This window comes from Myodes glareolus, chromosome 4, assembly GCF_982192425.1.
Source record: "Myodes glareolus chromosome 4, mMyoGla1.1, whole genome shotgun sequence".
Taxonomy (NCBI): domain Eukaryota; kingdom Metazoa; phylum Chordata; class Mammalia; order Rodentia; family Cricetidae; genus Myodes; species Myodes glareolus.
The window spans coordinates 59,622,361-59,636,436 of record NC_142029.1 but is presented as its reverse complement, the minus strand read 5'-3'; the positions used below and the strand labels follow the sequence as shown (position 1 = coordinate 59,636,436).

At 43.2% G+C, this 14,076-nt stretch overlaps 1 protein-coding gene and 1 long non-coding RNA gene across 3 annotated transcripts in view; one reads left to right on the top strand and one right to left on the bottom strand.

The window, feature by feature from the left end:
• Pccb (propionyl-CoA carboxylase subunit beta) overlaps positions 1 to 1,946 on the top strand; it is a 61,146-nt gene extending 59,200 nt beyond the window's left edge. For both annotated transcript variants that reach the window (XM_085689624.2, XM_048416945.3), the window contains 2 exons: positions 480 to 579; positions 1,657 to 1,946. In XM_085689624.2, the coding sequence (XP_085545750.1) occupies positions 480 to 579; positions 1,657 to 1,778 (222 nt within the window). In that variant the 3' untranslated portion in view covers positions 1,779 to 1,946. The remainder of the gene's footprint in view (positions 1 to 479; positions 580 to 1,656) is intronic.
• Positions 1,947 to 5,862: 3,916 nt separating this feature from the next.
• On the bottom strand, positions 5,863 to 7,481 carry LOC125389105 (uncharacterized). The gene is made up of 3 exons (XR_007228392.3): positions 7,276 to 7,481; positions 6,588 to 6,832; positions 5,863 to 6,162 (listed from the first exon to the last, which is right to left on the bottom strand). It is a non-coding gene; the product is annotated as an uncharacterized LOC125389105 (long non-coding RNA).
• Positions 7,482 to 14,076: the final 6,595 nt, after the last annotated feature.

Genomic DNA, 14,076 nt, shown 5'->3' with positions numbered 1-14,076 from the left:
CCATTATCATTATGGTGGTGCTGGAGGAGGAGCTGAGAGTTCTATATCTTGATCTGCAGGTAGCAGAAGGAGATTGTGAAATACACTGGGTATAACTTGAACATAGGAGACCTGAAAGCCCACCCCCACACACACAAGTGACACACTTTCTCCAACAGGGCCACATCTCCTCATAGTGCCACTCGCTATGTCTATAGAGGCCATACCTGTTCAGACCACCACCAGCAGTGTGTTCTGTGTTCAGGGCTTGGGGTCGTGAAGGAGGAAAAGCAGCACTTAGTGAGAAACAGGCCGAACATCCTGACTTCAGAGGATGATAAGGTGTGCAGAGGGAGAGTGGAGTGACCTGGAACCACAGTCAGTCCAGCATTCCGTCCTCAGTCCCAGAGCATGAAAGGTAGCCCCACGCATGGCCTGTCTCTTTGCTCTGATTGGCTGTGAGGAACCCCACTCTTGGGAAACCTTTTCTCTTCTCATAGGGTGCTGTGGAGATCATCTTCAAAGGACACCAAGATGTGGAAGCCGCCCAGGCAGAATATGTGGAGAAGTTCGCCAACCCTTTCCCTGCAGCCGTGAGAGGTGGGCCGGGTGGAGGCAGGTGCTGTCCATCTGCCCCTGTCATTTGGTGGTTCTTTCTCTGCATCTTTCATCTTTGCAGTTATCTCTGTTGCCTGGGGAGTGACGGGGCTGCCTCTGGGCAGGATCTGGAGCCGATCAGGCTGCGGATAGGGTTCTGTTTCTAGGTGAGGGTCCAGTCATCCAGTCCACCCAGACCTGGTGGCTAAAACCCTCTCATCTGCCCACTGTGGCCTGGGCTTCGCTGGGTGGCTCTTCGGGTTTTTCTGGGTTTGTTCTCACTAGAGTCAGCCTCTGGCTTCACAGTCCAAGATGGCCTTTCTTTCAAGATAATGGTGGCTGCTTGCTGGTCCTTCCTCACTTCTCTAAATTAGTCCAGGCTTTTCTTCTTGGTGTCCCGGGAGTAGGTCAAAAGGAAGGAGACTTAGGCCCTGAGGTCTAGGGCTGGGAAACCCCATGGTAACATTTGTCACATTGCATGGATAAAAGCAAGTCACAGGGGCAGGGAGAAAAACTGTCTCTCCATGGAGGAAGCAAAATTTTAATATAAGGACCCATGGACAGGCAGGGAGAAGTTGTTGTACGTGTTTTCTTTATTTTTAAAAATCTTGTTTATTATTTATTTGTCTATGTGTATATGGCGCTTGTGTGCGTACACATGCCTACAGAGGCCAGAAGAGGGCATCAGATCGCTTTGAGCTGGAGGTACTGGCAGTTCTGGACCACTTGAAGTGGGTCGTCTGGTCCTCTGGAAGAGCAGCAGTGCTCCTAAATGCTGAGCCATCTCTCCAGTCATGTACATATTTTCTTAATTTTATTTCCCTTTGAGTCCATCCTGGCAGGGTGGAGGCCCTGGCTCAAGGCAGGAAGGGAGAGGTCACATTCCCTTGTCTTGCCTTGTTCCTATGCCAAAGGTTAAGAAGCCCGGCAGAGCAGAGATGCCTCAGAGGTCCAAGGAGGGTTTGTAGGCTTGCATCTCTCTGCCAGGTCAAGCGCTGCCCACACTATCGGCCTGTGGAGCTGAGAGTGACTGGGTAGATGACCACCCACACAGTGATCTCCTTTTCTTCGATTCCCCAGGGTTCGTGGACGACATCATCCAGCCATCTTCTACTCGTGCCCGGATATGCTGTGACCTGGAAGTCTTGGCCAGCAAGAAGGTCCATCGTCCTTGGAGGAAACATGCAAATATCCCATTGTGAACAGCTCAAAGGAAATGGACCAACAGTGGAACTGGCCACTCGTAGCCCACCCCTGCCTTTTATAATCATGAAAAATGGGATCGACGTATCTTGGAAGTTGATTAAATTTCAGAAAGAGTTCTTGTACCTGGTGTAAAATTATTTGCTACATTAAAATCTTAGTTGGTATTTTTTGAGTAGGTATTTTATTTTTATAGTAAAAATCTCAATCAAAGCAAGAAAGCCAGAAGGGGAAAACACTCATACTCACATGCATGCTCCATCATGTGATACCGTCGGGATGGTTCTCACAGACCTCCAGCCATCGAGTCCTGCCATTGGTCTCAGAACTGCGCACTAACTAAACCACTTTATAAAGTTAGCCTGCCTTCAGTACTTTGTAGAGCAATAAAAACAGAATATAGCATACCTTTGTATCCCCCACCCCAGGAATTAATTTACCCTAATTCCCTATGACTTGTTGATGGTTACATGAATGTCTGCAATGCCAGTTTGTCTAGAAGAACAGATTCTCAGGAAGGTGTAGCATCCAGTATTGACTCCTGTGATTTCCAGACCTCGAAGGTGTTCCTGCACTTCCAAACACCTCTGTTCTGAAGATGGTCATGACTGTGAAGTGTTACTAGGACTGTATCATGTGCTTGACATCGAATTGCCAGTTGTTAATGTTGTGCACATGCATATGTGAGTGTGTGCATGCGTGTGTGTGTGTGTGTGTGTGTGTGTGTGTGTGTCTTAAGTGACTGTCATGGCTCTTGTGTGTGGCCAGAGGAAAACTTGGCAGGAATTAGTTTTCTCTTTCCACCATGTGGTTTGAGGATCTTGGTGGCAGGTCCCTTTGCCCAAGAAGTTCCTCTATTTGGATTTGCCTGGTCGTTTCCCAATGTTTAGTTTGAGGAAAGAGTAATAACAGCTCTCTTGGTGTGTTACATCAGGCGGACATGACGTAGGTTTTTCTGTTATTGGTAATCAACCATGTGGCCTCAAAACTGATTATTTTCCAGATTGTTACTGGCATGTGGGTGGGGTGTGCAGCCCTGCCTGCCGACAAGCTTCCTGTCTGTTGCTGGAGCTTGCTTAGTTCCTGAGCTGCTCGTCGGATGAGGAGACTCGAATGCTGTCTTCATTCTGTGTTTATATGTTGGAGGCAGCACTCTTCTCTGTCTGCTTTTTTCGGGGGTCAGTCTAGACCTGTCTTCTTTTGGTCTCACTGTAATTCCTTTTGATGCTCACAGGGGAAGCTCCTTCATGCTAGTCCTTCGGGCTTTGGTATCTTCTAATAATTATTGGAGAATTTCCTTATTTTCTGACACCAGGCAATGGTCTAATTTCTTCCTACATTTCCTTGTCCGGTCCCAGAGCCTATGTTTTCTCTAAGGGGCTAAAGTTAGGAGGATTGCCATTTCTGATGTCATTTTTGCTGGATGTTCCTGTGTGACCCTCCAGCAAAAAAAAAAAAAAAGGGACTGAATGTTCACATCTCTACTGAGATGTCATAGCCAGCATCAGAAAGGATTCACATAAATGTGTCTGAGACCTCCTCATTGTGTAGTGAAAATACCTAAGCAAAACAATTTTTGAAATTTTTTTATTACTTTATAAATAATACCATTCAAAATTTCCACTTTCTTCCCTCCTCCCATTTCCCTCCCACTCCCCCACTCACCCTCCTCCCTCCCCTTCCAGTCCTAAGAGAGAGCAGGGAACCCTGCCCTGTGTGAAATCCAAGGCCCTCCCCCCTCCATCCAGGCCTAGGAAGGTGTGCATCCAAACAGACTAGGATCCCAAAAAGCCAGTACACGCAGGAGAGACAAATCCTAGTGCCATTATCGTTGGCTTCTCAGTCAGCCCACATTGTCAGCCACATTCAGAGAGTCCAGTTTGATCACAAGCTCGTTCAGTCCCAGTCCAGCTGACTTTGGTGAGTTTTCATTAGCTCAGGCACTGCCTCAGCGGGTGGACCAACCCCTCGCGGTCCTGACTTCCTTGCTCATATTCTCCCTCCTTCTGCTCTTCAACTGAACCTTGGGAGTTCAGTTCAGTGCTCTGATGTGGGTCTCTGTCTCTATCTCCATCCATTGAATATGGTGATATTCAAGACAATCATCAGTGTAACTATGGGACAAGGTTCAGGCACCCTCTCCTCTACTGCCCAAGGACCTAGCTGGGGACATCCCCATGGACACCTGGGAACCCCTCTAGAGCCAAGCCTCTTGCCAACCCTAAAATGACTCCCTTAATTAAGATATCTTCTTCCCTGTTCCCATATCTACCCTTCCTCCATCTCAACCATCCCACTCCCCCAAGTTCTCCCCAATTCTCCCCTTTTCCCTTCTCTCTCCCCCCTCTCCCCTCCCTCCCACCATGCTTCCAACTTTTGCCTGGCAATCTTGTCTTGCTTCCAAGTCTGAGGACCCAAATTCAATCCCCAGGATAGATATATGAACGCCAACAGGATAAAACTATTTTCAATAATTATTTTAGCTTCTGGTTTCAGTCCATGGTCCTGTGGCTCAGTGCAACACAGCAAAAGTGGAGACCGATCCACAATGGGAGTGGAAAGGACTGGGACCCCAACAACACTTAGGACATCACTTCATCTGTGAGGCTTCATTGCCTGCAACAGCACCAAGCCGCCAACACATAGGCCTTTGGGGGACAGTTATCTAGGTCACACTGATAGCAGGTACAAGGAAAGTGTGTGACACACAATCACCTGACTCTGAAATAATGGTGTAACAGCCAGAAGAGGCACACACCCGAGCCCTCCACTGGGAAGAACACAAATGCAATCACTGCTCAGCTCGCAGCCCACAGCTAAAGTCTCCAACTCGGGGGCAACCATAGGCACAATACTCAATCAGCAAAGTAAGGTCATCAAGGCATGGGAGACAACTTTAGAGAGCACGTAAACCAACACACGTGTCTGAGCCACTGAAGCCATGCCCGTCCTGCTCCAGACCAGGGGACCTGACCACATCGTCGGGGAAAGACAAAGAACAGGAAGAAACTTCAGCCTTACTGCTGTACAGTTGCAAGACAGTGTGCACTTAGAGCATTGAGCGGGTGAGTGGACCACGCTTGAGGTAATGGGAGCCAGGGTGGTCACCTCCTGTGCCCAGACATAAAGACAAAGTCAGGATGGCAATGACACCTAGGATTAGGAATTCGAACTTCTATAATTTATGACTTTTATTTATAGCCCCCCACCCTTACATACCAACGTTGTAAAGGTGTAACTATGAAATGTACCCCACCTCCACATGGACTGGGGACCTTGCTACAGTTGATGGCTTTGGAGAGCAAGCCCAAGGGTTCTGTTTTCCTTTGACGTAATATTATTTTTTTTTTTACTCTTTAGATTATTTTTCTCTTCCATTAGCATCGTAGTTGGGCTCTCCTCCTGTAACAGCCTATTGGTATCCATGACTTTAAAAAAAATTATCTTTTGTGTGTATGCATGTGTGTGTATCTATGTTGACACAGGTGTACATGTGTGACATGCAGTGGTCAGAAGACAATCTTGGGTGCCAGTCCTCACCTTTTTCACATCGATTTAATTTGTGCATATATATATACATATATGTATATATATACATACATACATACGTATATATACATATATATGTATACACACACACACACACACACACACACGGAGAAAGAGAGAGAGAGATCAGAGGATGATCTGAATGACCTGAAGGCGTTTTCTCTTCAACTGTGTGGCCCCAGGGACTGGACTCAGGTTGTCTGGAATTGCAGTAAGTGCTTTTACCCACCAGGCCATCTTGCCAGTCCCAATATTATTATTCTTCATAGAGAATACTAAAATTTTTTGCGCACATGCATATATTTTGTTTCTCTATCTGTGTGGATGGTTGTGTCTGAGCTTCTATCCCTCAGCTTCTGTGAAGTGTGGTAGACGTGAGTGTGCAGACTGTGTCTCTGGTGTGTGGAGTCTCTCCTGCACATGCCCAGGAGGGATATGACTGGCTCATACTGTAGTGCTCTTTTAGTTTTCTGAGGAGCCCCATACTGTAAGAAGTAATCAAATATGATTTTTTTCTATCAAATACTATGAATATTGTGTTTAGGAATTCAAATCTTTTTATTTCTCACACTTGGTCAGACTTTTGTGCAAATGTCTTAACCTCCCCCACCCAGAAAAACCTTTATTTACACAGGGGCCCACTACTGTATTCTAGGAATTTGATGGCTTGGAGCAGTGATCCCTTCCTCCTTCATTTCCTGTGTTCCAGTTCTTTCCAGAGTAGCCAGTAGAATTAAGACTGTGAACTTGGCCTTCAGATCCCCCAACCTGGGGAAATGTGTTCCATCTCCTTATTGTGGTTGTTGAGTGCTGGGCCTCTGACACTCATCATATCTGCAAAAGAACCCAAGGATTAGAAGTCTGGGCAAAGCCAGAAGAACCGGCCCAAGGAAATTACCGTGGCAAGTAGGATTTCTCTGTGCACAGAGGTAAGAAATACTATGGGCAACAGCAAAGTATTCCTGTGGCGGTGGGGTCATCCAGGGTGTTGAGACATGCGTTTGACATGAAAACAGTGCAAAAAACTTCCATAAAGTGGTGTTGAGCACAGAATAAGTCAAGATAGGAAAATAATGTGGGTACTGATAAGTAAAAATATCCCTCAGTAGTAGGTAGCTCTGCTGATGCAATAAACATCAAGCCAAATTAAAGTCCAGGTTTTAATTTGAGCAAAGCACTCCCACGGGTGTCTCAAGAAAGAGGGGAACCACCTGGTCATTAGTTAGGAAATGATTGTTTCTTAGGAAGCATTTAAATACCTTGTGGGTATGGTCTTGAGCATCTCTGGGAGAGCTTCCATTTAGATATCCCCAGACTTTTTGGGTATATGGGTGGTGGTTCAGGCCTGGCTACTTCCTGTGGGCCTGGAACAACACAGGAACAGGGGAGTTGGGAGTCCATCGGCTTACACTCAGCAGGTGGTATGGGTGAAGAAGCAGTCAGTTAGTTGCCATCCTGGAGACCTCAGACATCTGTTCCTTGAGGAGGCAGAGAAGGCAGATTGCTAGAAGAAAAAATAGATTATTATCACGGGCCCATGACTCGGGCTATCCATGGGAAGAAGGAAGACTGCCAGAAAGAATGGAATAGAGATGTGTCCTGGTTGTAAAAAAGAGACAAGCGTCAATGAGCAAGACATGAGAACAGATACAACCTTCATTGGGGCATCTTGGAAAACCAGGTCCCAATGGCTAAATAGGTGCCCACTTGAGCCTAGAGAGGTGGTACCAGCTCTGAAGCTGGTGGTACCCTGTAACATGAAGGGCCTGCTTGTTTGTGTTTCTGTCCTGCCTGCCCCCCCAGCTGTTTAGTCCCAGAGAAAAATCACACTGAGATCTCTATAAGTTATAAAGCTGTTTGGCCCATTAGGTCTAGCCTCTTACTGGCTAACTCTCACATCTTGTTTAACTCATTTTTCTGATCTATGTTAGCCATGTGGCTCAGTACCTTTTTCAGTGGGGCAGCTCACATCCTGCTGCTTTGGTGATCTGGGCAGGAGTGCGAGTAATTGACTTCCTCCTCCCCAGAATTCTCCCGCTTTCCTGGCATCATTTCCACTTCCTGTCTGTTTTTCCCGCCTACACCTCCTGCCTGGCCAATCAGCATTTATTTAAAACATGATTGACAGAATACAGACAATTCTCCCGCACCAGTACCCAGGAGCTTATGGGGGATGTCACACCAAGTTGAGGAATGATGAGTTCTTCAGGAGTACCTGAGCCATCACACCTGCAGCTTCTCTGGAGGTGGGAAATGCCTCTATCCATCCTGTAAAAGTGTCAACAAGAGTTAGGAGATAAAGGGGCTTTTTATGAGTGGGTATGTGGGTGAAGTCAACCTGCCAGTTCTTGCCCGGTTGGTGTCCTCCAAGCTGGTGCAGAGGCTGGTGTATCTGGATGGCCCCCTGCAGGTTGGGCTTGGCCCTCTTTTCCCAGGAATATGCATGCACCTGTAAAACAGCTGGAGTATATTTACATCTTGGTGTCATAGCAAAAGTCTATGACTTTGGGTTAAAAGGTATGGATATTTTCAGAAGACAACCAGAGGATATTTATTGAACTCTCGTTGAGGTTGAGCGAGTGAAGGAGGAGAGAACTGAATACCCCTGCAGGGCTTCCTTACCCTCTCATTGCTTTAGATAATATATTTACTGACTTCTAGAGGGAATTTAGGAGATTTCTTAGCAATGTGCCTCCAACACTAGTATCAAAGGAAGCTGATACTTTGAAATGATTGAACTTGGAAGGCGCCTGCGCATTTGCATCAGTCCAGAGTCAAGTCTTGGGAAAGCACAGATCCCAAAGAGAACACCAAGGATACACTGTTAGGTGCCATTCACACTGCTCTCAGTGGGCAGTGAAAGCAAGGGCGGGGCATGGTGAAACCATCAAACTAGACTGATCCATGGGTAGAAAGAGAGGTTTATTGGAGATCTGACTGTTAAGGCTATCTCGGGGGGGGGGGGGGAGGGCAGAGAGAAGAGCAATATGGTGGAAAAGCAAGCAGATCTCATGTGACAGTCAGCAGAGTGGGAGTCTTTAAGATAGATACCCTTACCTGAGGTAGCTGAACTTTGGGGTAGATTAAGGGAAGTTCCTGCTCTCAGACCTCTGTTTACCTAATAATAATCATTTTCCCTGGCCAATGTCCTTTTGTTTAGCACAATGTCACTAGCACTGCCATTTTGGGGTGCTGCATTAGACATAACCAGGGGCTACAACAGCTGGAGGCAAAGAGGATTCTGTCTGTTTGGGTGAGAGGCGGGGTTGCAGGCTAAGCTGAGTCTTAAGGTCTGCTTTCTATTCTGTGACTTTTCAAACCCAGGCAGTCTGACTGATCGTCACCACCCTCTCCACCGTCATACACACAGTAAACCTTTGTTCATACAGAAGCTCACTGCTGTATTCTTGGGATTTGATGACCCTTCTTCTCTGAGGAGTGGTGACCCATTTCACCCTTTCCCTCCCTCCTTCACTTCCTGTGTACCAGTTCCTTATAGACTGGCCAATTGAGACTGTGAGGCTGGACCCCAGGCAATGGGGAAAGATCAAGTTATCACCTGAGTCAGAATGAAAACCAATGGACTTCTTATCTCAGTGTGTTCACGCCTCTGCCCCCTGAGCACACCCTCTTTACCCAAGAGTAAAGTTTGCTTCGTCTAGACACTTTTTTGGAGTAGTGGCCTCTTTGTTTGTGGGTCTAAAGTTACTTCTAACGGTACTGCCCACTCGCTTTGGCTGCACTGGTTTATATTACCACCAGCAGTATATAATGATTAATCCTTCCTGACATTCCTGATGTTTGTCATTTGTTGTCTTAATGATAGCCATTTTGACTGGGGTGAGATAGAACAAGTGTAATTTATTTGTTATTACTTTTGTGTGTGCTTGATTTTGTTCGCTTGTGTGGTGCACGGGTGTGTGACCACGTTTGTGAGCGTGGAGGACAGAGCTGTCTTCCTCTCTTGCTTTCCGTTTTTAAAAGAATACACTTGGAATTTTCATGGGGATTTCCCTGAATCTATAGCCACTTTTGGTAATATAACAATTTTTTAAAAAAATATTCTGCTTATCAATGATATGGGAAGTTGTGAGACTTCCTGGGGGAGACATGGGTAACTGTGGGAAACTGTCTACTCACTCCAGACAGAGACCATCAGGACAAAGCAGGGCTTCTACCAGAGTTGAGTTTGGCAAACTAGTGAGTTTGCTGGAGGTTGGGAGTATGGGGGAGGGCTTACTTACATGATCAGGGAAAACTCAAGAACACATGCATCACTGAAAAGCCCATTGATTTCAGAGGAAATGCTGGGCTCCCTATTAAGTCTGATTTTGGCTTTATGTTTGCTGCATATTCCAAAATACATAAATTCTTTCAGTTCCTATTTATTTATTGTTTGTCTATTTATTTGTTTTTTTGAGACAGGATTCTTCTGTGTAACAGTCCTGGCTGTTCTGAAACTCACTTTGTAGATCATTCTGGCCTTGGAGTGACAGAGATCCACCTGCCTTTGCCTCCCGAGTGCTGGGATTAAGGGTGTGCGCCACCACTGCCTGGATATTTAGGTTTTTTTTTTTTTAATGAAGAAATGTTAACGTTTGTTAAGCCCTTTATGCCTTTGTTGAGATGGTCATTTATGTGTCTATTTATATGCCGCACAAGTATCTTTATCAAACTACCCTTGCATCTCTGGATTCAAACCGCCTTGTTCATGATGTATTATTCAATTCAGTTTGTAAGTTTACTACTAAGAACTTCTGTGTTTGTTTCACCAGAGAGTTTTGTTTTTGTTGCGTTTCTTTCTGTTTTTTAATTATTCATATATCTGTCTATTTATTTATTTCTGATACAGGGTTTCTCTGTATAGCCCTGGCTCTCCTAGAACTTTCTCTGTGGTCCAGGGTGAACTTGAACTCAGAGATCACCCTGCCTCTGCCTCCCAAGTGCTGGGATTAAAGCTATGCACCACCACCACCTGCCTAAACTTCAGTCTTGATAAGGAATTTCTAGTTTTCTTTTTTACGAATTTTAAAAACAAAGTTAATTGAGTTAATAAACATGTTTAATATACCTAGAACTGTGTTTGTAATTATGCCAAATATAAATGTTGTTTATCTATAGAGATAAGATTGGAGGAGAGTCCAATTTTCTCTTCTTTTTTTTTCTCTTCCTCTTTTATGCTTTGGTTTTTCAAGAGAGGGTTTCTCGGTGTAGCTTTGGATGTCCTAGAGTTCACTCTGTAGACCAGAGTGCACTACCACTGCCTGGTATAAATATAGGTTTCCAAAAAATCTTTCTTAATGATCATCTGAATTTTATTAGTATCTGTTGTAATGTTTTCTTTTTCATTTGGTTTTGTTAATTTGGGTCTTCATGTTTTGATTATTATGCCCAAAGGCTGATGAATTTTGAAAATTCATTTGAAAATGAATTTTGAAAATACATTTTCATTCGAAAATGTATTCTTGCAGCACTTTTAGTCTCCACTATTAATTTCTGCCATGATCTTTAATTCTCACCTACTTGGATTTTACTTCCTCCCCTAAGTTCATGAAACACAGTATTAGGTTATTTGGGATCTTCAGAATTTTTTATTTTGTAGTACGGAAAAATGTTTCATGCATACTATGCAAATGTTCTACCCATGGCTCTCCTCAGCTCCTCTTCAGTTTTATTTTCAGGTAGTTTCATTAAGTTTCCCAGGATTACCTTGCATTTGTGATCCTCCTACATCAGGCTCCTAAGTAGTTAGGATGAATTACCAGGCTTGGTTTGAACTCTGATTTTTAAAAAAATGTTAACAGTCATAATTCTAAACTTTTTTCTTAGAAATGCTATTGTTGGGACTAGCAAGATGGTTTAGTGGGTAATGGTGCTTTATGCTAAGTTGGACAATTTGATTTAGATCACTTGGTGAGAGAAGACACCATTTTGCCCTGGTTCCTTAGGCGCACCACATAGTCCACACACCCCAAACCCAAAATGGTGGTTTTCCCCCGCTCCCAAAGAAATACCTTTATCCAAATGTTTCTGTTCAGTTATATTTCCATTTTCTTATAGTGTTAAAATTGCCTTAATTTTTTCAAAGATACACTGGTCATATAAGTATAGTTTAATTTCTATATATTTTTAATAGTCTCTATTGCTGATTTGTATTCTTGCTCCACTATGATCTAATATATTATTTTACTTTTTTTCTATTTGTGAACACTTGGCCTAAAATGGGCTGCTGAGGTGTAACCACTGTTTTTGGATGGGCTATTATATAGATATGTTAAGTACATTAAGACCCAATTTCGCTCTAGTTTTTTTCTTTTCTAGATCTGTTCATTAATCTGAGGTACTGATGTCACTTACTATCATAGCCATCTGTTTGTTCAGCAGTATCTTTGAAAATGGGTGCATAAACATTCAGTGGGTGTATATTGCAATTGTTATACCTTGATAGATTTTAATTTTTTTTTAAAGATTTACTTATTTTTTTATGTACACATTATTCTGCCTGCAGGCCATAAGAAGGATTCAGATCTCATTATGGATGGTTGTGAGCCACCATGTGGTTGCTGGGAATTGAACTCAGGACCTTTGGAAGAACAGCCAGTCCTCTGAATTGCTCCAGCCCCATATATTGATAGATTTTAGAATAATTTTTATTATCTTTATTTTTTCTAGTTTGGATTAAAGTCTTCATCAGGTAAAATACAACTACTCCAGCTTGTTATCAATTCCCACTCATTTGACATTGACTTCCATTCTTTCACTTTCAGTATGTGTCTTGCTGGTAAGGTTTTATGTTTGGTTTTGTTTTTGCTAGACAACCCACTAGCACAATTTACTTTTAAGTTTTGTCTTTTTTGAATGTCTTAGAGTTTTTATTGGTGAGAGAAAACACCATGACCAAAAGTTTGAGAAGGAAAATGTTTATTTTATCTGACAGTTTGTACATCTGTCACTGCAGGAAGCCATGGCAGGAACTGTACTTATGGCTTTACTCAAATTGCTTCTTTACTGAGGACTACCCTCACAGGGATGGCACTAGCCACAATGAACTGGGTCCTCCCACATCAAATCGGCAATGACAAAAATACCCTACAGGCTTGCCTACAGTCAAATCTCATAGAGGCGCTTTCTCAATTTTCTTCCCAAATGACTTTAAACTAACCAAGACAGGGAACTTGTTTGTTAAAAAAAACAAAATTTATGTTTAAAGTTATTGGAAGCGATTTGCATTATGTCTCTAATTTTGTTGTTTTACTCAATGGATGGAATGTTTTTTACTTTCTTCATACTAGGAGTTTGCTGGTATTTGAATTTGCATGAGGGTTATTTTAAGAGGGGTCTGTGTGCACACACATGTGAAGGTGCTCACAGAAGCCAGATTATTTCCTAGACCTAAATTGCAGTTGGTTGTGGGCCACCAAATAGGGATGCTAAGAAAGAGAGGCTGGTTCTTTTCAGAGAGCAGTAAGCTAAGCATTCTTAACTGCTGAGGCAGTTGTCTTCAACAACCTACATCCGTCCTCTGTGAAATTCATTCCTTGCTGTGGTGTTTTTTTCTTCCTGTGTAGAATTTACATCTCTTCTGCATTGTTGACCTGGTGGTTGGCTTGATTGCTTTTAGTTTGTCCTTGTCTTGGAATGTCTATGTCTTCATCAACCTTAAAAGATTATGACTGCATATAGAAATCTTGATTGGCAACGACTTCCAAGTTTTGAAACATTAATCCACACTCCCTTGGTTTTTAGGATTTCTGTTGAGGTCTAATGTTATTTTGATAGGTTTGCCTTTGCAAGCAAATTTGCATTTTTTATTGCTGGTTTGGATATTGTTTATTTGTTCTGTAGTTATGGCATTTTATGCTTTGGAAATATTCTTCTATGATCATGTTTACTTGGGGTTATAAATGCTGCTTGTACTTCAAGATTCTTTTGATCCAGGAATTTTTTTTGGTATAGTTTCACTGAGTATATTTTATGTTTTTCATCTGTCTTGCATTTCATCAATCTTCAGTTTTAGGCCCAGCTTTAGTGATGAATCTGACATGTCCATAAATACATATACTGTTCCATTAATGATGGACTCTTACCTGGGTGCCAAGACAGAGTGGCAGACTACTTAAGTCACAGTTCAGATTCATCTGTTCCTGATGTCTGAGCATAGATCCCCTTCTTGGTTGCCCTGTTGTTGTATCTATCTCCCATGTCCTTACCTTTTCTACATTGGCATTTTGGCTACTTAATGACCTTTGAATAAAGGACATGACCAAGTCATAAACAATTTAGGTTGTTACTTTGCTTTAGAGTGAGGTCTGGCACCAATGGTCAAATAAACTTTCACTTTTGCAGGAACACAGAATTTTGGAAATTGCCAAAGGGCTGCTGCTAGGAGCAACGCCACAGGATCTTAGGGAGGAAGAAAGAGGACTTGGCCTTATCATTCTTTATTGGGAAATCTGAGCAATTAAAAACTTGTGAACAATTCTCATTTTTTTTTCTTAAAAATAAAACATCTTAGCCTGGTGTGGTGGTAAATGTTTTCTCCCAGTATCTGGGAGCAGATCTGTGAGTTTGAGGCTAGTCTGGTCTGAAGTGAGATCCTGTCTCAAAACAAAACCTACCAAAAACACTAACATGAAAGTCTTGCTGTCGTGTGACAATTATCCGAAAGAACAAACTCTCAAGGGCACAGGGAAGGAAAGTCTCCTTAAACCTTGCCCAGGAGCAACAACAGGATGACTCCCACAAGCC